We start from the raw sequence: 22612 nt of genomic DNA, 5'->3' as shown, positions 1-22612 counted from the left end.
GAGAGGTGCGCTGCTGCAGTGATGCGGACAATCGTGAGAAGTGCGTTGGCGAGGAAGACGCGGCGGCGGAGAGAAAGGGGCCAGAGGAAAGGATGCGGTAGGCTTTTGACTTGCACGGGCTGCGTACGGCCAGTTTTTCCAGACATCGGCTCAAAGATCTGTTGCGTCGAGGTCGGCCCCCACCTCATTACGGATATGCACTTACGTCCTCGTCGTTAGCATTCTTCTCTTGGCCACCGATCAGATCAGACCTCCACTGATCAGCTTCTCTCCCGCCTCCGATTGGATTAGGCCGAGCCATCCTCCTCCTCGTAAGACTAATTTCGGCGTTCGTCGTGTACCAGATCAGCACCGCCGAGAAGTGGGCCAGTTTCAGCGCACGGGCTCCACCCTCCGCTCCACCGGCTGCATCTATCTGTGCGATCTAAGCCTGGTAATCCTACTTAGATATGGCTTGATTTCTTTCTGCTTATAGGCGCTAAAATTTCCTCGATCTGTACTTCCTCGAGAGGTATCCGCCTTGTTTGAGCAGAGTTGGATCGCTCTTGTGTTCTTAAGTTGTATGGTACTTGGGATAGGTCATCCGGTCCTGAAATCGATGGCTTGAGCAGGTCAATGCTGTCTGAAGATGTCATTCACTGCACAGCTAGTTTGCACCATGTTTGTTATTTCAGAATTCTCAAATTGAATAGGCTTTGTTAGCATACCTATTTGTTAGTGACAGAACCCTGGGTAGAGGTTTGGGGCACGTTGCTTCTTTCTTTTTTCTGTGCCCAGGTGTTTATAGAAGATGTACTGGAGTCGATGCTATTTAGGATGATTATAACAATTGGCCATAAGATAATGCCACCAGTTGAGGAAAATGTGTATGTATTTAAGATGCAGAGGACATAATGAGCTCAAGCTTGTTTGCGACGTGATTTGCAATGTGCTATTAACAAAAATTGAAGTATGATTTCCACTAACCAGAATCTTTAATCATTGAACTATGCAAAATTTTCTCTTAAAATATTCTGCTGATACATGTGCATTATTCCACTCTAGATGTTATCCCAAATAATTGTTTGAATAACATTACTCCATCAGTAAGGACAGTGTTTACTTATTCACACCTGATCGTAAAAGATGTTAGAAACTTTTTTTTTTGATAAGTCGACGGGGAGGGAGAGAATCCCCCACCTGGAGATGTATTAATGATAGTCGGCCCTCAAATGACCATATAGGTTACAAAACATTTTACACAACAGATTGCATAGGTTTTACATTGCGTTAGCTATGATCGAACACCAGGTGTTGACGATGGCCGCGTCATCTCGCGGTAGTCTTGCTTTCCACAACGAAGCTTCTGACTTGCAGGCTGATAAAGCAGCAGACAGCGTAGTTCTCTCATTCCTGAAGGTCAGGTTATTTCGTCTTTTCCAGATGCCATGTTCGCTTTTTTTATAATCCGTCTTTTTCGGCTTTTTTTTTAGCCAGAACAGTGTTTTTCTCTCCCAACAAATTAGCCAGAACAGTGTTTCGGCTTGTTTTTTCGGCAAAGCGAACGGGGCCCATGGCTGGGTGGCTGCATCACCTTGAGTGCTTCTATTGGCCATTGTTGAGTGGTTTCTATATGCAGCGCATTCCAAAATTGTGCAGCATTCGGGCATCCAAACAGGATATGCGCCGGCGTCTCCTCTGCAGTGTGGCACACATCACAGATTGCACTGTCAACTATTCCTTTTTTCAGCAAATTTGTTTTGCATTGAATCCTACCCTTGGAGAGCAGCCAGGCGAAGAATTTAACTCTGGGAGGAGCTTTGTTGTTCCAAACGAACCTGGTCCATTCATCCGGACTGGAGTTCGCTGTTTTCAGTGTCCTGTAGAGCATGGAGCTGTTAGAAACTTAAAATGTTAGACTTCTCAGGTCCCACAAGATGCATGAAATCCAAATATGTTTACTCCACTTAAATCTGTCATTTCTATTCTTCACGGCTATTTCGATAAGATCAGAACTGGATAGCTTACTTTTAATTTGACATGCATGGCTGCATGTGTATTCCCTGTACCTGGTGAATAGCCTTTTAATTCACAGTCCTTTGTCTGTTATGAAGACTGAAAATAGCCTGCTGCAGGAAACCCACATACTGATTGACTACAAACACGGATTGCAGTGGGCTGAGGGATGTGTTGTCTAAACCTGACGGCAGCGCAAAATGTCCATGTTGCGTAGTTGATTTGTAATCACTGGGGGTCAGGAGTCAGGACTGCCAGTGTTGTCAGTTGTCACTCCAGCTCCCGCTCTGTGCGGGGTCTGGGGAAGCGTATCAGTGGCAAGCCTTACCCTCACATGTGCAATGCGAGGAGATCGCGACTCAAACCCGAGACCTTCTGGTCACAGGCGGTAAGACTCTACCGCTTGCACCAGGCCCGCACTTCAGAGCCAGCAAAACGAATGCAACTATAAATACATTCTTAATTGTTAATTGAAGTGTTTAAAGTTTGATAAAAATATATAGGTGAAAAAAATAATAATAAATATATTATAAAAAAATATTTCATGATGAATCTAATGATATCTATTCAGTATGATAAATATTAATGTTTTTTATATAAATATGGTTAAACTTGACATACTTTAACAAAACATTGTTCTAGAATTACATTTTTTTAGACAAAGAGTAAATCACATAGTCAATTATTGGAAATTTCAGAGTTTATAAAAGCACATCTCACGCGCTAAGATGATAATAATAAGATAACAAAAGTTTAAAATGTAAAAAAAATATTTATGTGAGATTGCATGCCAGCAGTGAACCACAAGGACTAAATAAACCACTGCTACATCAGTCTCATAAGCGCTATAGAGGCCTGGAAAATACTACTAGCATATGCTACAGTATGTTCCAATGCATTATTTTACCGTCTAGCGGTGCCTTGTGTTTGTGTTCAACCCCATCGCTCATGGCACATCGCCGCGTTGTGATCTTGGACGTGTAAAACTTCTAACTTCTTCTTAACGAAACACGTGCTATGCACATTCTAGAAAAAAAAAATGCATTATTTTTTGAACTGACACCTGGACACAAGGAAGGTCCAAAAGCCAACGCAGGTTGTTGTAAGCAGTAGCGCAATGCGCAAACACTCAGTTTAGGCGAGCGAGGAACTAGAAATGCAGCGATTAGCGCACAACACAAAAGTAGGGGGAATATAGCAATGGCAGTTTCCAACGCCTGATAATACAACATGGAAGAAGCATGATACTGCAGGTACATTGCTAACAACGATAAACCACAAGGTTTGGGTTTCGACTAGTCTCTGAATAAAAAAAGTTAACGACTGACGACAACGATTCTTACTGTAGCTTGAAGCATGCTAAATGTTAATCAACCGAGATACAAACACTGGAGTTCACATAAGGGTACTCCTGGACGGTGTCGAGGAATATGTTGTACCAGTCATCAGTGACCTCTTTAGACAGTTTCAGAGTCAACGTCTGAAGCATCGGTGCACATCTGAAGAGAAGTTTGAGGAAATGGATTTCCTCCTCGCCGCCTTTGAGTCCTTTGATCTCCACTTCTGTGAGATCGATCACGGAGATAGTAGTTTTAGTTCTCCATTCCCTATTATTCTCCTGACAAGGACACCGTTCTTTGCAAGACCACCAAGACTGTGTCACTTGCACCTAGAACAAAATGTACCATATAATGTTAATGTAATAATTACACTGTAAACACACAAGCAGTAGGTTATATGTAGAGTAAATACGTACCTGCGGGTATCCACAAGAACCCTGTCAAGCTCAAGCCTTTGCACTGCAGTGCAAATCCGAAGCAGGTTCAACAGCAGTGGTCCAAGAACATGGCCCCATGTTGAGATCTTCAGCTCTAGGACAGAGAAGGTGATAACAGGGATTTTCTTCAATTCTTCTGCAAAATCCCTCTGTGAAGGATAAGGGGTCTACAAAACAATCGGGCAGCATACAGTACAATTTAGAAGCCAGTTAAGTCCACGAAGCTAGCTAGCTAGGAAATCGATGAGCACGAGAGCCTGAGACGAACGTCAAGTACGTCCAGCGACAGGACATGGGCACGACGGGGCTGATGGCTACCCTCGTCGTCGTCGGTGAGCTCCATCTTCTCCACCGCCCGTACTTTGAGGGAACTGACGCGCCACATTTTGCCAATCCCAACATACATGTAGTACAAGCACCGCCAAGTGACCTCCTCCACCATTGGTGCCACCACCGACAAGCTGTTGTCTATGCCCCTGAACTCCAAGGCCAGCGTCAGCTTCCCGAGCGCGGGGGCCACGATGTCGATGGTGGACGTGAACCGGGACGTGCTCACGACGAGCTCCTGGAGCGACGCCGAGTGCACCGTGATCGTGTCCACCTCGTGCGGAGTCCTGACGCTGAAACGCGCAGGCGCGGGCAGCGGGGCACCAAGGCGGCGAGGTCCATGGTGCAGCCCGAGAGGGACAGCGTCTCCAGCTTGGGGAACTCTGTCGCCGTCGGCAGGGCAAAGCGGTCGTCCCGCACGTCCAGCTCGATCGATGTGGCGAAATCGAAGCGGGGCAGGTCGACCGTGAAGTATAGGAACACCGGGATGGTGAGGGCGAGCTTCACCGGCGAACGACCCGCGGCGGCGTGGAGCAAGGAGGTGACGCTGCCCGCGTCCAGCGCAAGATGTCCCGTGCCCCTGGAAACGTGGATGTCGATGGCCTCCAGCGAAGTGCGGGTGACCCGGGCGAGTGCCGCGTGGATCGCATCGGGCGCGAGCCCGCGGAAGGAGACCTCCGGTAGGCCTGTCCAGACCCGGCGCCACCGGCGGGCGAGAAGGCCAGTGCGCGCGGCGGTGCGGGCGCAGCGGAGGCGGGTGAGGACCTGGCGGAGCAGGTCATCCGGGAGTGCGTTGATGCGGTCCACCCGGCTCTGGGACCGTGTGACACGGCGAGGCCCGGGCGGCAGCGCACCACGGCGTTGGCCGACCATGGCGTCCCAACTCCCAAGGCGCCAGCGGCCAGCTCCGTCTCCCTTTGCAAATCACTGCAGCGTCATTTCCACACAGTAGGGCTGACCCATTTTGAATCCCAAGAAGAACAGCTTCGGCCCCTGCTACACCACTGGCCGAAGCCTGAAAGGCTGAAATTTTATGAAGCCGGACGATTGTCATTACCTAGAAATATTTATATCTTAAAAAATGGACGGAGTTAAGCCACGACTCATCGCACGCTCGTGACCCTTCTTCCTCCCCACCGCCACGCTCCTTTCCTGCCGCCCCATTCTTTGCCGTTGAGCCCCGCACCCCTCCTCCGCCACCCCGTCCATCGCCGTCGAGCACCCCTGCCATCCTCCTCCTCGCCCCCGCCGCCGACCACCACCTTGCCACGGGCGCTAGGGTTCGTCGGAGCTCCGGCGAACCCTAGCGCCCGCAGCGGCTGCCTTCTTCCTCTCTCCCCTCTCGCCAAAGCTCCGCCATGGCCATGCTCGCCGGAGACGCCGAGCTCTGAGCTACGGCCATGGCACCCTCGCCGTGACCTGGCCCGGCCACCGCTACCACCTCCAGACCCCCTAAACGGTCCAGCCTCCTTTCCCACCGCCAGGCCAGCCTGCCTCCCCCTGACCGGTGCCTTCAATAGCCCACCTGAATTGGATAAGAAAGAGGAGGAGAAGCCTGCCAGAACCCTAGCTACCGCCGCTGTTGTCTTCGTCTCTGGTGGTTACAGATCCGGATCTAGATCCAGGAGGAGGAGGAGGAGGAGGCCTACCTCGTCGGCGCCGCCGAAGAGGAGGGAGGGAGGAGCTTGCCAACGCGGATGGGGGACGTAGGTGCGGGCGTGGGGGGGAGCTCGACGGGACGCATCCGCCACCGACCACCTCGTCGTCCTCACGGGCGTGGGAGAGGGAGAGGGTCACGCTGTCCGCGCGTAGCGTGACGGGTCGCGAAGTAACTTTTTTAAAAAATTATAGTGTTTTTCTTTGATATAAATAAAAAACCACTTCGCCCATGAGCTCGGACAACCACTCGGATCGTCGGGTAGTGGCTCCACATTGTGCTATCCAGTAGTCCTCTTTGGCAATGCCTCATGCGTTGTATTTCTTTTGCCGTGACACTGTACTCTCTCCGGACCAAAATGAACTAGCAAATAGAAGAAGACGGTGAACCCAGCCTAGAGGGGCATCATTGGCTTCTGCTACATTAGTGCTACAGTGAACTGAAGTGTATAAATTGAGGCCATGACAAGCCCGATCAAGGAAGCAAGCTACAATAGCGGCCGAAGCAACAGCTAACGAAACTCAACCAAATGAACCTTTAATTGCATCCCCATGATTTTTAGAATTAGACACCCTAATTTCTTCCAAAGGGGTCTATTTGTTTCCACGACCGAAAAATTTGATGCAAAGCACCACACTCTCAACAACTCACCTCAGGGTCGGAGGAATTAAGGAATGAGAGTGACAGTGGCAGATTAGTAAGGAAAGCAGTAGTCTATTAAAGTAGAAGCTGACAAATGAAGTTTATGAGCCAGCCTCCCTCATGTTCGCTCAAAAAAAAAAGTTTATGAGGAAGGATACAATAGCAAGAGTCTACTAGTGAGACGAGAGGAGTGTTCGATCACGTCAAAAATAAAAAAGAGAAAAGTTGCTTCAGAAAAGGAAAAAAAGGAAAGGAAAATTAAAACATACCATATCAGTATGTTTTTCCTCTCCCCTCTCGTTCCTCCAAATATGATGACCTCAAGTGAGTCTTTGGGTTGATTTGAGGGTAGGGACGGCCCGGGATCTAGCGAGCTTCAAGAGAAGCCTAGGGCGACAGACCACTTAGGCACGCCGGGTTGTCATGAAGACGACTCTTGTGAAGACGGTTCACATGGCAACAGATCTAACAATGGGAGCCACTAAAGAGAAGAAAAAAAGGTGAGGAATGGGCAAGAGGATTGTGAAAATGGATGCCATAGGTGAGAGAAGAGGTTATTGAGGCCAAAAAGACAACAAAACTCACCGGAGAGAGCAAATCGATGTCGAGGATCAACTGGAAGAGGTGTTTCTTCGGTGGTTCTCGCCGAGTTGAAAGGGAAAAGGAGATGAAAAATGGCGGCTAGGATTATATGAGAATTCTTAAGGAAAGGGGAATATAGAGGTAGGACGACGATTAGGGTAATATTTTTACGGAGGATGCATGAGGCTTCTCTTGTGGGCCTAAAAAACATCGAGTGTCTCTAAATAGGCACGTGAAGGAGATAGATTGGACAGAGACAACGCGTTGCCTAGTGAGGATTTGGTAGAGAAAAGACTATGAAGGGAAAAGGAAGGGTTTATTTCCTGATATTACAAGGACCTAGGCCATTGGAAAAACAAGAGTGTTTTACCTATGATCCACTAAAAAAGTTGGAAATTTTATATATGCCACTATAAAAGTTATGACGCCTATGTACCAGTGCCATTAGTTTCATTAGGGTCAACATCCATGTTAGCGAGACCAGAGCTCCAATATTTTTCAAAATAACAATTTTGCCTCCTCTTTCCATTAGTCGTATCACATGGCACTTAGAGCCTCGACCAGGATCCCAAGGTGCCTCAAATTTATGCATTCACGTGTTTGGTTCTTCAACCTGGTTCGTGTGGTACAATTTGGGAACATATTTTTCTTCCACCCTTGGTGACGGGGACCTAATATCGGGGTACCCCAGAAGGTGGAACCAGTAACCATCGAACGTTAAAAACTCCCGGACAGATAAGGGCGCCATTGCGTTTCTTGCCCAAATGACAGAAGTTTGGTTCCGCCTCGGCCGACGCCCGAGGGCTAAGGGCTAGACTCCGCCTCGCCCGACGCCCTTGGGCCAGCTCCACCTCACCCGAGGGCTAAGGGCTAGACTCCGCCTCGCCCGACGCCCCTGGGCCAGCTCCGCCTCGCCCGAGGGCTAAGGGCTAGACTCCGCCTCGCCCGACGCCCTTGGGTCAGCTTCGCCTCGCCCGAGGGCTGGGCTCGACTCCGCCTCGCCCGACGCCTTTGGGTCAGCACCGCCTCGCCCGAGGGCTAAGGGCTCGACTCGGTCTCGCCCGACGGATAAAAGCTAGGCTCTATCTCGCCCGACGTTCGAGGACGAACCTCGCCTCGCCCGATGTCCGAAGACTGGTTTCGTCTCGCCTGACAACCTCTCCCCGCTCCCTCATGATGATAGGTACAGGGTAGGACAAGACGTTCGGGTCAACCGCGGCTTCGAGGACCATACCTTGCACCCCGGTAGGAAAAGTACTGCCAGGGAACGACGGGATGGGTGCTTTAGACCCTTCCGTGGCAGGGCCTGAATAGTGTTGCGGGCGCGTGCCCTTCGCCCTACAGAGTTGTAGGCGCTGTCTTTAGTCCTCAGACACGGAACCCGACGTAGACATACGACAACCACTACGGTCTAGGAAAGGGCTCGCGCCCTCCCCAATGACGGATGTGCGGTTGCCGCGCTGTGGTCTCAAAGGAGCGGCGCCCTCTCCACGATCCTTTAGGCCCACCAGATCGGAGCACTCGTTTCGGCCTCCAGACGCTCTCTCCGATCGGAAGGCCTTGCCCACAGCGCTACTCCGGACTCTGACCCCACGTCCCTCCGACGGGGATTCGTAAGAACCAGAAGGCGTGCGGAGCAAGGCTGGGCAAGGCTCATAAGTCAAAACCACTATACCAGAGTCTATACCATGTGCGGAGCAGTACTCTATAGCCATCTTGATATTCTACAGTGGCATCGACAGTATTGTAGGCGCTTACCCTTACCTGATATCCGCCGGAATGGACAACGAGGCTGGGTAGACGTGAACAACAAGGCTCAGTAGCATACGCACCATTTCCCTCTCACTTGTAAAACCGTCCCCTTTATCTATAAAAGGGGAGGTGCTTCCTCCAACCAAAGGACGGACTTTTGACAACACACATCACACACAGTCAAGCTGCTACCAAACTCTTGGCATCCTTTCGACCCTTCCATCAGAGACTTGGGACCAGTCCCTCTCTCGACTGTTTGTACCCCCTACTACGAACCATTTTCGGTGCTAATAACACGAGCAGCAACAGACTGGACGTAGGGACATTCAGCCCGAACCAGTATAAATCTTGTGTCCTTTAGCGCACCATCCGGGGCTAACGCGCATCACTATAAATTTACTTGCCGGTGCTTGTTCGAAACACCGACACTTGTTAATCACTGCACCCTTCTTTGTCGTAGCATAATAAATTGTTGTAATTGCTGATATTGACAAGGCCGACCTTGATGAATTTTGGATGTTTTCTCCATGAACAAGTTGTCGTCTCTGCCACCAAATATATCAGCAATCGATCAAAATGAGTTCAGCTCGGCCAAGGTTGAGCTCCCTCACCTCACCACCAGTCCTAATAACTTCCTGGATAAGAATTGACCCCGATCTATCGACGCTCATCATTCTCTTAATATGTTCCCAAATGCCCAGCGAGGTCCAAACTTCCCTTGCTCATCTGCATGAAAATAATGTGTGCTTAATGTCCTCCGTCTCCGTTTGGCACATAGGATAGTTAACTGCATTGGTGATGTGCTTATTCGCCAGAATCACATGGCATGGAATACAGCCATGAAGTGCTCACCATGCAAAAATTTTCACCTTACTAGGAATCGACAGTTTCCAGAGTTTCTTGCATACTGAGTCCGCCCCGACCCTCCTGCTGATGAAGCTACGGGTCTGGACCCAAATTTGGATGACCACTAGCAATGATATGCTGATTTAACTGTGAATAATCCATTGCGATTAAAGTGCCAAGCAACCAAATCCTCCTAGCCACTATAAATTGGAATTTGTAAGATCATGCGCACATCAATCGACCAAAACAAAGATCTGATGAGCTGTACATCGCAACTTCCATCAATTGGATTAATAAGCTCCTCCACCTTAGAGATTAGAGTGTTTCCTCTCAGTGTTAGAACCTTCATATTGCGACTCCCTGGAATCCAATTATCCCTCCATATATTTATTTGTGTGCCATCTCCCACGCTCCAAATATAGCCACGTTTAAAGCAATCCAGCTCCGCGAGCATACTCTGCCAAGTGAAAGAACTCCCGCTTCTCATCTTCGCCCGAAGAAGTTTCCCATCCGGATAATAATTTGCTCTCAACACCCTTGCACATAACGAGTCTGGATCGTAGAGAACTCTCCATACTTGTTTTGCAAGCATAGCCAAATTGAAACTGTGGAAATCCCTGAACCCCATACCACCTCTATTTTTTTGGTGAACATAATTTCCACCAGGCTTGCCAATAGATCATTTTCTTATCATCGTCGTCACCCCACCAAAAGTGCGATATGGCATCTGTCATCCCTTGGCAAATGTTTATTGGGATTTCGAAGATCATCATTGCATATGTTGGCACGGCTTGGACGATAGATATGATTAAGATCTCCTTTCCACCCATACTTAGGAGCTTCTCTTTCCATCCATTTATGCGTTTTGTGACTCTATCAACAAGATGTCTAAGACAATCACTTCTATCAGCTCCCACTAAAGCTGGTAAGCCCAAATATTTATCATTCAAGGATGCTTGCAACATATCACGTTGACTGCATAGAGATTGTATTTATCTTTGATTAGAAACTCATGTTGCCTCTGCCCCCTCGGAGCTTTATCACCATGACACTACAGAAACTTGCTAAATAGCATTGTTATTTGCTCTCGATTCTGGCAATGTTACTTGATTTATGACATTAGAAAATCAGTTTTGTATTTGAAATTTTTGGGGTATGCCTGAGATGCTACTATTCCTTTTGTCCAGAATAAAATTTGGATTTGAGTTAAATGTACCAGAAATCCATTAACTGGTGAGGAAGTTTCAGTTGAGTCCATCAACCTCTAAAGTGGCTTTTTGAGTCCATAAACTTTTAAAATGGTTCACTGCAGTCCATACATATTTATTTAACCTTAAATTCAAGGCACATTTATAGAAAACCTCTTTCCACACGCATGCAGACGCATGCATGGCTCTCTGTGCATGTGCCCCACGCTGGATTTTCACCCGGGTGCATGCATGGCTCTCCGCCGCTCTCTTCTCCGCGCTCGGGTACATGCATGCACAAATTGCAACGACTTTTAATCTGACACAACATTAGCGGATGGATACAAGCAGAGATGCTGGCTACGGAGTAGTAGTAGTACGTACTACACAAGCCTAAGCTGTACGAAATGTTTAGAGATGTACAGTAGTGACCCGTAGCATTGTACAGAGAAACCAGAGACATTTGACCGTGTACGTCAGCAAGCAATGCCAATCAATCAAAGTCAAACACACAATTCGCAGTCGGAGTACAGTCTAAGGCATGGTGGCGTGCTCTGACTCAGCGGAGCAAATCGTCGACTACTAGTGCAAAACAGCTACGGCTTGCTCTTGTCGATCACCCGCCGGACGACGGAGTTCAGCATCCGTCTCGTCCGCGGCATCCCCAAGATCCGCTCTGCAAGCTGCATCGCCTCCGCCGGCGCCGCTCCGTGCTGCATGGCACGTTCCGCACAGATGAAACGCCAGTCTCAGCTAACGAACGACCGAGCGGCCGGCCGGCGCGGGCCCACTGTTGGCGTGACAGGAAGGATAGGCGAATACTTACGTCTACGCTGGTTTGGAGCAGCGAGCCGAGGATGTGGTAGGCATTGCAGTCCATCACCAACTCTCGGAGCCGCTCGTCGGGCAGGCGCAAGAACGCTTCGAGCTCGCGCTGCAACGGAGGCACCGGAGACGGACTAGCGCGGGGGCCAAAGCACGCCTGTATACCACGAAGTGCCCGTATGTGTCCGTGGACCACGCCACGATCGAGATCGTCCACGATGAACGCCCTGATGCGGTCCTCGAGCTGATCGTGATGGCCTCTCTTGAAGAGTTCCTACAAGAAGACGCTGCTGCGGCATGCGAATGCCGGCCAGAAGGAGGTTTCCCGGCCCACCCATTAGTTTCTCTAGACTGAGAACGAACGTTAGGAGTGACGATCGAGAAGAACCACGCAGTGAATGAACTCATGTTGTAATGGTATATGCTCAGCTCTCACCCGTATTGTTTCTTGGAGATCTCAACGGCATGGGTCAAGATGGTGTCCTCGAGATCATGGCCGAGCTCATGCTTCGTCGCGTTCTCCAGGCATAGCATCACGCTCAACCCCCCCCCCCCCCCCGAAATAGGACGTGGCCATGTCGCGGAAGCGGGGGACGGCGAGCTCACGGGTGAAAATCTAAACAGAAGTTCATCAGAAAAACCCCATCAGTAGCAATACGTATGTCGTCCTCTAGGGCTGTTGTGGGTAGCTACATTACATATAGAGCAACAGTTGTAAGGCAACGTGGCGAAGAAATGCTCAAGCAGTTCCGGGCCCTTGCTCTGTTCCATCATCCATCCCTCGATTAGGCACCTGAATAGCTGCTGCAGTACTTCGGGGAAGTTCCGCGCCGCCACCCTGACAAGCACCCTCAGAGCTGTCTCCCTGCACCGTGCAAAAGCAAAACAACAGCAAAGCAAACACACACAGATGAGCTCTGAGCTCGCCGTTGTCTTGATCGAGCAGGAAGGCCAACCAATCCGAGCTCGCCGGGTTCGTCCCGACATCCTAAAGCGCCTGACGGTTTGGAGCACCAGCCACTGGGCCCCGACGCGCACCGATAACACCGGCGGAGGTGTTCGGGTCGTTGCTGGTGGCGTTGCCGCACCGCGCTGCGAAGCCGGGGGCAGCGGCGGGCCGAGCGCAGACTGCCGCCCAGGGACGATAGACGGAGGCGTACGGGTTGAAGACGCCGTCGTACCCAAGCGCGGAGAAGAGAGCGGCCGAGAGCCATGCATGCACCCGGGTGAAAATCCCGCCTGGGGCACCTGCGCAGAGAGCCATGCATGCACTTGCATGCGTGTGGGAAGGGGTTTTCTACAAATGTGCTTTGAATTTAAGGTTAAATAAATAGGTATGAATTACAGTGAACTATTTTAAAAGTTTATGGACCTAAAAAGCCATTTTGAAAATTGATGAACTCAACTGAAACTTCCTCACAAGTTAATGGATCTCTGGTGCATTTAACTCTTTGGATTTCCTACGTTCCCAATCCATCATATTATGGATTCTCTTGTTGAATTAGAAATAACAAAACAACATCTGCGTGTATCTCTGCATTCATATCTACTACATGTGGTGATCAGTTTGAGAGGTCGCATAGTACAATCTCGAAAGGTCTAATACTGCACTTATATTCCTCAGCACTTCTCTCCCTATCTGGATTTAACAAACACCTATTTTCATTACATATAGATTTAATTATTTTTCAATGGGTCAAATGTGAATCCTCATTCTCGCACAGAATACTAAATAGGTCCCTCCATGATTGATTGGTTTCTCGTTTCCTTTGTTTTCCTTCGCTACGTTACACGAATACGTCCCTGGCAGCGCGTATTCGATTTTTTTTTTTTTTGTTATTTTCGTTTTTTTAGGAGATTTTTTTGTTATTTTCGTGAATATTGGATACGTCGTCTGATAGGTACGTTGCAGCCTAGTCAGTCAATCACATGTCCCCCTGTCCCCGACGCCTGCACTCCCACATGCCCGCACCTCGCGCCGCATCCCCGCGCGGTGATGCCGCAACTCCGCTCGCTGGCCATCGGCGACGAGTTTCCACCCCTGCGACGTGGATCCAGGCTCCAGCGAACTCCCGTGAGTTAATCCCCTTCCCCGTTCTCGATCTGCTCTTCTTCTTCAGTTAGTGGCCGCTTGTTGCTTGAATTCTTTGCTCCCCACTTCGCCTTCCTCTCCCCATTCTCGATCTATTCTATTTTCTGCAGTGCAGTTAGTGACTTCTTGTTGCTTGATTGCTTGTATGCTGTGACTTTTGGTTTGGATGCTCCACAGGTTGATGCTGTGGATGACAATGAAACAAATGAGACAAATGAGTGATAGGAACTCGCTGCTGCATGAATTTCAAGCCTGAATGTCTTTTATTAATTTCCTAAATTTGATACTACTATATTTGAGAGTTAAGGAGACTTCAATCCTGCTGTGGTGTAATAATAGTACACTTAAGTAGTTAATTGCAATGTTTTGTTGTTGTGAAATTTTAAATTCAGACCTGCATTATTATTTTTTTATTTCATTTTTTAGACAGTAAACATATCCGCGTATCGGGTTTTTTTAGGAAATTGCAGTATTCGCGTATCGATGATAGATGCTTGAGCAGAGTTGAATCGCTCTTGTGTTCTTAAGTTGTATGGTACTTGGGATAGGTCATCCGGGCCAGAAATCGATGGCTTAAGCAGGTCAATGTTATCTGAAGATGTCATTCACTGCACAGCTAGTTTGCACCATGTTGTTTCAGAATTCTACTCCATTTGATAGGCTTTGTTAGCATACCTATTTGCTAGTGACAGAACCCTCGGTAGAGGTTTGGGGCACGTTGCTTCTTTTTTTTCTTTGCCCAGGTGTCCATATAAGATATACTGGGGTCAATGCTATTTAGGATTGTTATTATAACAATTGGCTATAAGATAATACCACCAGTTGAGGAAAATGTGGATGTATTTAAGATGCAGAGGACACAATGAGCTCAAGCTGCCAAAGGATGCTAGTCCAGTTGGTCTAGTCACTCCAGCGGCACCCCTGGTCCTGAGTTCGAACCCCGGCTAGGGCGAATTTCAGTCTGGGGTCAAAAAATAAACACCCCTCGCTGCAATAGTCAGGGTCTGGGGGTTTTCTCGGTCGGGGACTAGGAATCTTCTCCTGTCAAGTCTGGTCTGGCCTGTGGACCGTGTGTGTGCGCCTTGAGTGTCGCACGGCCCAGGTCCGGCAGGCGCCTAATACCGTGGGGCGGTCTGTACGCCACTGGCCGAGTTTTTTTTTACAATGAGCTCAAGCTTAGTCAGGGTTTGGGGGTTTTATCGGTCGGGGACTAGGAATCTTCTCCTGTCAAGTCTGGTCTGGCCTGTGGACCGTGTGTGTGCGCCTTGAGTGTCGCACGGCCCAGGTCCGGCAGGCGCCTAATACCGTGGGGCGGTCTGTACGCCACTGGCCGAGTTTTTTTTTACAATGAGCTCAAGCTTTGCGAGGACGTGATTCACAATGTGCTATCGAAAAGAAAAAAATAAGATTGAAGTATGATTTACATTAACTAGAATCGTTAATCGTTAAACTATGCAATTTTTTCTCTTCAAATATTCTGCTGATACATGTGCATTATTCCACTCAGATGTTATCCCAAATAATTATTTGAATATTATTACTCCATCAGTAAGACAGTGTTTACTTGTTCACACCTTATCGTCAACAATGTTAGAAACTTAAAATGTTATATTTCTCAGGTCCTACAAAATGCATGAAATCCAGTATGTTTACTCCACTTAAACCTGTCATTTTTATTCTTGACAGCTATTTCAATATGATCAAAACTGGATAGCTTATCTTTTAATTTAACCTGCATGACTGCATGTGTTTTTATTTGAACACAATCCAATGTTCATTTTGTCACTCTTGTATACTTTATTTCAAGAACTGGCATTGTCTATTCTCTGACCTTTAATCCACAGTCATTTATCTATTAAGAAGACTGAAAAATAGCCTGCTGCCGGAAACCCACATACTGCTTGATTAGAAACACGGATTGCAATGGGCTGAGGGCTTTGTTGTCTAAACCTGACAGCAGCGCTTTTAAAAATGTTCCATGTTGCGTAGTTGATGATATGTAATCACTGGGGGTCAGGACTGCCAATTTTGTCACTCCACCATTGCTTCAGTGTTGTTGCCAGACTCTCCAGTCTGTTTGAGCACTGGCTAAGTTTTTTAATGCAATTAATAGAAAACTTAGCATATGGAAATAGTTATTCCAACACAAAAAGTTTAAAGTTGGCATTAATATGGCAGAGTTACTTTTTGTGCATTGGTTTTTCTTTATATAGATCTTAATTATTTTTTAGTAGATCAATTGTGAATCCACATTCTTGCACAGAATACTAAATAGGTCCCTCCGTTCACAGGTTTCTCATTTGCTTTGTTTTTCTTCCCTGACTATGGTCACTTGATAAATTCTCTGGCTTTATGTTAGGCAAGGTCCCCTCTGCCGTAGCGCTTACTGCAGATTGATCGAAATTCCAAACGAACATCGCGGTAAGGTGCTACAACATCTGACGGATCATATTGTGATTCCAAAGGTGATCCCTGCTTTCAAATTCACATATATGGTCATTACTACATCTATTCATGGTGATCATTACTACAAAATACAGAGACCAGCTCGCAACAGGCCTCTCCGGCTCCGGCTCTCCCCATCGAGAGCTGCCTTTTGGCACGCAAGTATGGCGGCCCCAACGAGGGCAGAGGTGCTTTTCCTCTTCCGGTCCTTCTCCGCACGGCGAAGCAGTTCTCCGACTACAACATCCGCGAGTACACACGCTGCCGCGCCGCGGATGCCTTCCGCGAGAACCGTGCCCTCGCAGACGCTCCGGCCGCTGCCGCGGCGTTCGCGAAGGGGAAGCAGCGGCTAGAGGTCGCGAAGCGGCAAGCGGTAGTGTACTCGCTCTACGCCCCCAAGGCCAAGAGTGTGATGGAGTTGAAGGTGCAGTGATGGAGTGCTGCCCTCTACGGATTGGTGCCTTTTACGTGATGCTGCAACTTAGAGCTGCTTTGTTATCGCTTTTGCAAGATTGTTGTCAATCGTCATGCCATAGCTGTGCAATAAATCACCAAACCATGCTGCTATGATCTGTTATGCTTTGACATGCTATTGTCTGCAAAGCAATCTGCTTCAGGGATTGCAGAATCATCACAACAATGCCATTGTTCGTTGGGCCGAATGTGTCTGCCAAAACGATTCGTATGGAACTTGGAGACATTTCATGACCCGTTAATTAATTTCTCATAGTGCAGCAGACGCAAAGGAAACAGAACCAAAGATTTTTAAATTCAACCAGTTATGAACAGCCTCGATCGTCGCGATCAGCTAGGCCCTCACAGGCTCACGCTAGTTGACGAGGGAGCCCTCAGCGGCGGCCATGGAGCGGCAGTAGTCGGCGACCTCGCGGAACCTGGGCACGCTCCTGAGGTCGACCTTGGTGCCGTCCTTGAGCGTGATGACGATGTCGCCCCACTCGCCGATGAACCGCGGCACGACCACCACGGACGTCACGGACGAGTAGGGGAAGTCGGTGCGGTCGGCGCCGGAGAGCCCCGAGACCACCGTCACGCGCCGGGAGGTGAAGCGGTACCGCAGGATGAAAGCGCGGGACACGGCCGCCAGCGTCAGCGGCAGCCACAGCAGGGTCAGGCCCAGGAGCAGGTTCGCCGCCAGGTCGCCGTAGTGGGCGCCGCCGTCGAAGAACACCGTCTCGGCGTCGCCTTCGCCGCGCGCCCCCGAGGCGGCGGCACGCGCCGCGACGAGCCGGGAAGCAGCGCCGGCTGAGCGCCTGAGTTGTGGGAGGGGTACGGGATGGAAGGAGAGAACCGGAGGTGGCGTCGGGAGGATAATGGAGGAGACTACCGCGGCGGCAGAAGCGGCGGTGGACGGAGGCGGCATGGCTGGATTGTCTCTGGACTATGGTTGGTGGTGGAGGGATTGGAACTTGGAAGCGCGCGCGGGTGGGGCTTCTCGTTTCTGGTGGTCATCGTGCGCGCGGTTTGTCACACGTGGCACAACAGGATTGGTGCACGTAGACCTCCTTATGCCCATTAGTTTATCTGCTTTTTTTAGAAACATGAGGCCTACGTACGGGTCTGGGCCTAATTGCTCTCTTTTACCATTTCGGCTTGCTCTCCAAACTTGGGCTTTGTCTATGCCGCCAGATTCAGGTTCAGCAGTTAACCAAGGAGCTCCCCCCCCCCCCCCCACCCCCCAAAAAAAATAGCCAAGGAACTTACTCTCACACCAAATTAGCATAAGCTAAATTTCAGCGAAACGAACAGGCCATTATCTCCCATGATCCCGGGTCGTTTTCAAGAGATGAGTTGTTTCCTTGTGTCTCTTTCTTTTGAGGTTTGTGAGTGCGTGTGACCTTCCCTCGAGTAGGCTGACGTGCTTGAGTTACTTCTAACGGTTATCATTATTTTGCTCTTCTAACGGAAAGCTTTTGCCAATTAATTATAAAACAGAGATCGGATAGAGATGATTCACTAAGATACCTGCCACTCTTTTGTCCATGAAGTTGATGATATAGTATCTTCTCTCTCGGACACTACTCCTTTCGTACTGAAATATAGCGTATTTTATTTATCGTAAGTCAACCCATCTTAAATTTAACAAAATTTATAGAAAAGAACAATAATATATTTGACATCATGTAAGCTCTATTAGAAACATTATGGAATGTATTTTTATACTTCTCTTTTTTGTTGCAGTACAAGTTAATATGTTTCTCTATAATTTTAGTCAAACATGAAGTGGATTGACTTATGACAAATGAAAATACACTATATTTGAGGATCGAGGGAGTACATGCAATTTTCTTCTAGGCATGTAGGAGGACGATAGTAGCACCAAAGGTGGCCACGTACCAGGGTTAGAGGACCTCCACTAGCTTGAAAAAACTCAACCCCCTTTCTCTATAACTAGTGATAAAGGGGATTTGATAAAAAAAATTTAGCTCCAACAAATCCCCTTTCCTATAATTTTTCACAATCCATCAAATTCTTCTCCCAATCCCTCATAGAAAGGGAAGAATCATTGAGTTTTCTCAATCCCCTTTCCTTCCTCGGCTCGCGATAACCGTTGGATCCATGCATCTACGGTGCTCGTTTGCTAGCAGACCGCCACTACACCGCTATCTGACAGTTTCGGTTGAGATTGTTAATTTCAGAAAAATAGGCCCATTCACCTATTCACCCCTCCTCCAGTCCTCCCTCTAGGCCGTTGCTCCTTTCAGATGTAGTTTTATCTCGCATGGAGTAAGGGTCTATTTGGATCTCCTCCTCTAATTTAGAGATAAAGTCCCCAAACATATTGTCTAAAGTTAGCTCTAAATTTTTGCTCACCTTACATTAGAACTTTAGAGTCTCAAAACTAAGCTAAAGTGTTCTAAAGTTTTTAGACCTCTAAAGTTTAAAGGAGAGGCTCCAAATAGGACCTGGTCGACGCGAAGCACAAGCACGGGGAAAGGTCCGCGCAAGCGCGCAGAAATTTGGACCTCCGGCGGGCCTATGGTCCATGGGATATATGGAAGGTAAGTAACCGATCGAGGTCGTCGTCGATCACAAGTTGGGCAAGAACAGGCACGAGATGGCAGGCACAAGCACAACGCTCAGCTTTGTTGGCCACTGCTCCGGAAGGCGGAAGGAGTCGTCAGAGACAGAGAGGATCCGTTGGTTCGGTGTAAAATCGAATCCTACCTGTATCACATGACGCCGATCGAGTTTTCTAGTGTGCGCGCGTATGCGCGCCACGCTAGCTGCTTGCCGTTGCGGTGCCTGGGCAGTCCGTTGCCCGTTGGCACTTGGGCAGTTGGCGACGGTCACATGCCTGTGAATCTGCTGCTGCCGGTTTCCCTCTCATTCCGCTGCGACGCCGCGACTAAAAAACTCGGCGCTGGCTACATGCACATAATTTAACGGTCCAGCACGCCATGGCGGGCTGACTTTTGCCGCCGGCTCATGTGCGGATGCCGTCGCGTAACCACAGCCAACCAGGCAGCCAACCGCTGGCCTCCAGCTGTGTTCCGTTTCTTCCCTTGCGAATATGCGGTGGATGAAACAAGAAGAGAAACCGGCAACGTGAATGGTAGTAAATCTCCATGCCAATGCATGGGTCGATCTCGCCTCGCGCAAGCATGGTGGTGGTCAGGCCGGCCGGGCGGGCGGGCAAACTGGGACATGGGAGAGGACACATGGTGGCCACTCAAGCACTGTGCCGTCACATGGAGATGGAGGCATGGAGCGGAGGAAGGAGGGAAGGGGGGCCCTGGCCAGTGGCCATGCTGCATGCATGCATGCCCCTGCTGCTCGAACGCTCCGTCTCAAGTGGGCACTGAACCGATTGACGCTGATGCAACAGTTTGGACGGACCATATGTACACGTAGTCACGTACCAATATACTCCTACTCCTACCACCAGCTGATCACTGCTGAGCCAGCCTCTACTCGTCGTCCTCGCCGTCGCCGAGCCCCATCCACCGGGACCGGGTCACCGTGAGCAGAGCATCTCAGTACGCATCTGGAGACTGGAGGGGACGGCACGGAGACCCTACCTGGCCACTGCTCCTCTGCTATCCCTTCCTGCCTTTTTTCTGGTTTCCTCTTCCTCGATGTGCCGTGATGTAGCAAGAACTCCCCTCTATTTCAAATAGAAGTTATTCTCGCTTATCGAGAAGTTAACTTTTTTAAATTTTAACTAATTATATATGAAAGAATATTAATATTTACGATACATAATTAGTACGGTTAGATAGATCGTTGAATATATTTTCATAATAAATTTATTTGAAGATATAAATATTACACATATTTCATACAAACCTAGTTAAAGTTGAAAAAGTTTGATCGACACGCGTTCCATAACATCCTTCTTTTTGGGTGTACGGAGTATGTATTGCACTAGCTACAAGCCTACAACCAACAATTTTCAGAAGTAAGAAAAAAAAATGCAGGACGTCGTGTCCTCCTGAGGTCCATGTAAATTACAGTAGTTACAGGGGATTTCACACTGAGTAAATTAAATCATGGTGCTCTTAAGTCTACCAGGTTCAGAACTGGACAGGCTTCAAAAAAAAAACAGAACTGGACAGTTACAAGACTATACGGCTATGGAATGTTCTCGCTCACTCATTCTGACCTTGCTGATGACAGATAATTGGATGAACCGAAGTTTGTTGTGGTGCAGATTAAAAACGACAGGTTTCTTTGGCTGGTCCAGTCAAGAAGATTATTTGGCGTTTCGAATGGCCCTACTGCAGAGTGCAAGTCATTTTCACCGTCTGAAACATCAAATTCTATCCGGAAGCAGCACTGAATTATACCTAGTCAGATGAGATTGTTTGGTACTACTACATATAGTTCTTCTTGAAAAGGTTTTGTTCTATTCCTAATCAAATATTTAAAATTTGACTAAGTTTGTAGAAAACAGTACCAATATTTTTTTACCCAGATTTAATATACTACATAAATATATTATATGATAAATATAATACTTATTTGGTATGATAACTATTGATTTCTTTTTATAGGTCCGTTCAAAATTAAGAAGGCTGGATTTAGTACTATATAATGAATTCCATTCTTTTCTATAGAACGAGAGAGTAAGATATTAGTTTACGGTAATGCTACGAGTCTTACGTCCGACACGAGCAAATCGTCGGGTTTACGGTAATGCTACGTGTCTTACGTCTGACACGAGCAAATCGTCGGATGCCCCGCAGGCCTCCATCGCCTCGTAGCTTTCTCTTTTACTCGGCCGCTCGCTATGCCCACGAGTATATTAAAAAATCACCCATCCTTATCCCTTCCGCTTCCTCCTCCCCTGTTGCAGCGCCTTGCAGCTGCTCGGTCCTGGACATGGATACGCACTCCCCTCGCTGCTGCCATGTGCCCCATCAGTCGTTGCTCGCTTGCGCCTCGTCGCGTGCGCCTCTCCCCCCCCCCGTCACGCGCGCTGGTTATGGTGGTGCTCGCTCCGCTCGTGGCGCGCGCCGCCCGTCCGGCCGACCCAAGCCCGGTGTTGGTGTCACTGTTGCTCGCGTGCGCTGCTGGTACTAGATGCTAGTGGTGCTCGCGCGCTGCCACTCGCCGCCAGCTCTCACGCCGACGGCCGGAATTGACCGACACAACCCCGCCCCGTCACCTATGTTGCAAATATATGTTTCAAGTGTTTCAGACGTTCTGAGGTATGTTGCAGTTGTTTCATATGGATGTTGTAAATATAGATCGATGATGTTGCAAGTGTTTCAAAGACATGTTGCAAAGTTTGTTGAAAATGTTTCATTTGTTCCAGACGTATGTTGCAGGCGTTTTGATTTGGATGTTGCACATGTTTCACACATATGTTGCAACAGTATGTTCCAAATGTTTCATGTGTTCCAGTTTTCCGTTGTAGCAAGTGTTTTCATGTTGCAAGTTGTAAGTGTTCTATCTGGATGTTGCATATGTTTTCACACATATGTTGCAAGTGCATGTTCCACTGTTTCAGATGTATGTTGCATTCAAGTGTTTCATGTTGCACATGTTTCATGTTGTTCATAGAGGCAAGGGGCGGGGAGAGTGATGGTGGCATAGCATGGGCACCGGGGAATGGGTGCAGTAAGCCGGCGGACATGGCGTGTGGCACACTGGGGGGTCGACGGTCGGGGGCACGACTGGCGGGCCCGAATGGATGGGGCGGGGTGCGTGGATGGGGGCGAGTCGAATTGAGGCGGACGGGGCGGGTTGCGAACGAGTCGTACGGACGCGACGATGGCGCGACGCGCGTGCGGACAGGGCGAATTAGCACATGGGAGGCAGACTCTCTAGGCGCGCATGGGAAACGGCTATCCGATGGAATCCTATCGCGTCGGATGTCTAGGCGCCAGCACGTCCCATTAGTTTAACGTTTGACTCTTGATACCTCTCAAGGACCCCGGGGCTCTATTACCCAAGACCAATATACTCCCTCCATCTCCAAAAGAATGCAATTCTAGAGCAGTATCATATATTTTAGTATA

At 48.6% G+C, this 22612-nt stretch overlaps 1 protein-coding gene, 1 long non-coding RNA gene and 1 pseudogene across 2 annotated transcripts; 1 reads left to right on the top strand and 2 right to left on the bottom strand.

The window, feature by feature from the left end:
* Positions 1 to 3210: 3210 nt before the first annotated feature.
* On the bottom strand, positions 3211 to 5268 carry LOC136540587 (F-box/LRR-repeat protein At3g59210-like; annotated as a pseudogene).
* An 8259-nt stretch (positions 5269 to 13527) lies between these two features.
* Positions 13528 to 16476, top strand: LOC136540586 (uncharacterized). The gene is made up of 3 exons (XR_010779998.1): positions 13528 to 13664; positions 16042 to 16147; positions 16223 to 16476. It is a non-coding gene; the product is annotated as an uncharacterized lncRNA (long non-coding RNA).
* Positions 16477 to 16873: 397 nt separating this feature from the next.
* LOC136540585 (uncharacterized) lies at positions 16874 to 17557 on the bottom strand. Its single transcript, XM_066532588.1, has one exon. It carries the CDS (start codon positions 17506 to 17508, stop codon positions 16957 to 16959), a length of 552 nt encoding a protein of 183 aa, XP_066388685.1. The 5' UTR covers positions 17509 to 17557; the 3' UTR covers positions 16874 to 16956.
* Between the last annotated feature and the right edge of the window lie 5055 nt (positions 17558 to 22612).

The sequence above is a fragment of the Miscanthus floridulus genome, chromosome 2, assembly GCF_019320115.1.
Source record: "Miscanthus floridulus cultivar M001 chromosome 2, ASM1932011v1, whole genome shotgun sequence".
NCBI classification, from domain to species: Eukaryota; Viridiplantae; Streptophyta; class Magnoliopsida; order Poales; family Poaceae; genus Miscanthus; species Miscanthus floridulus.
This window is presented reverse-complemented; position numbering and strand designations above follow the sequence as displayed.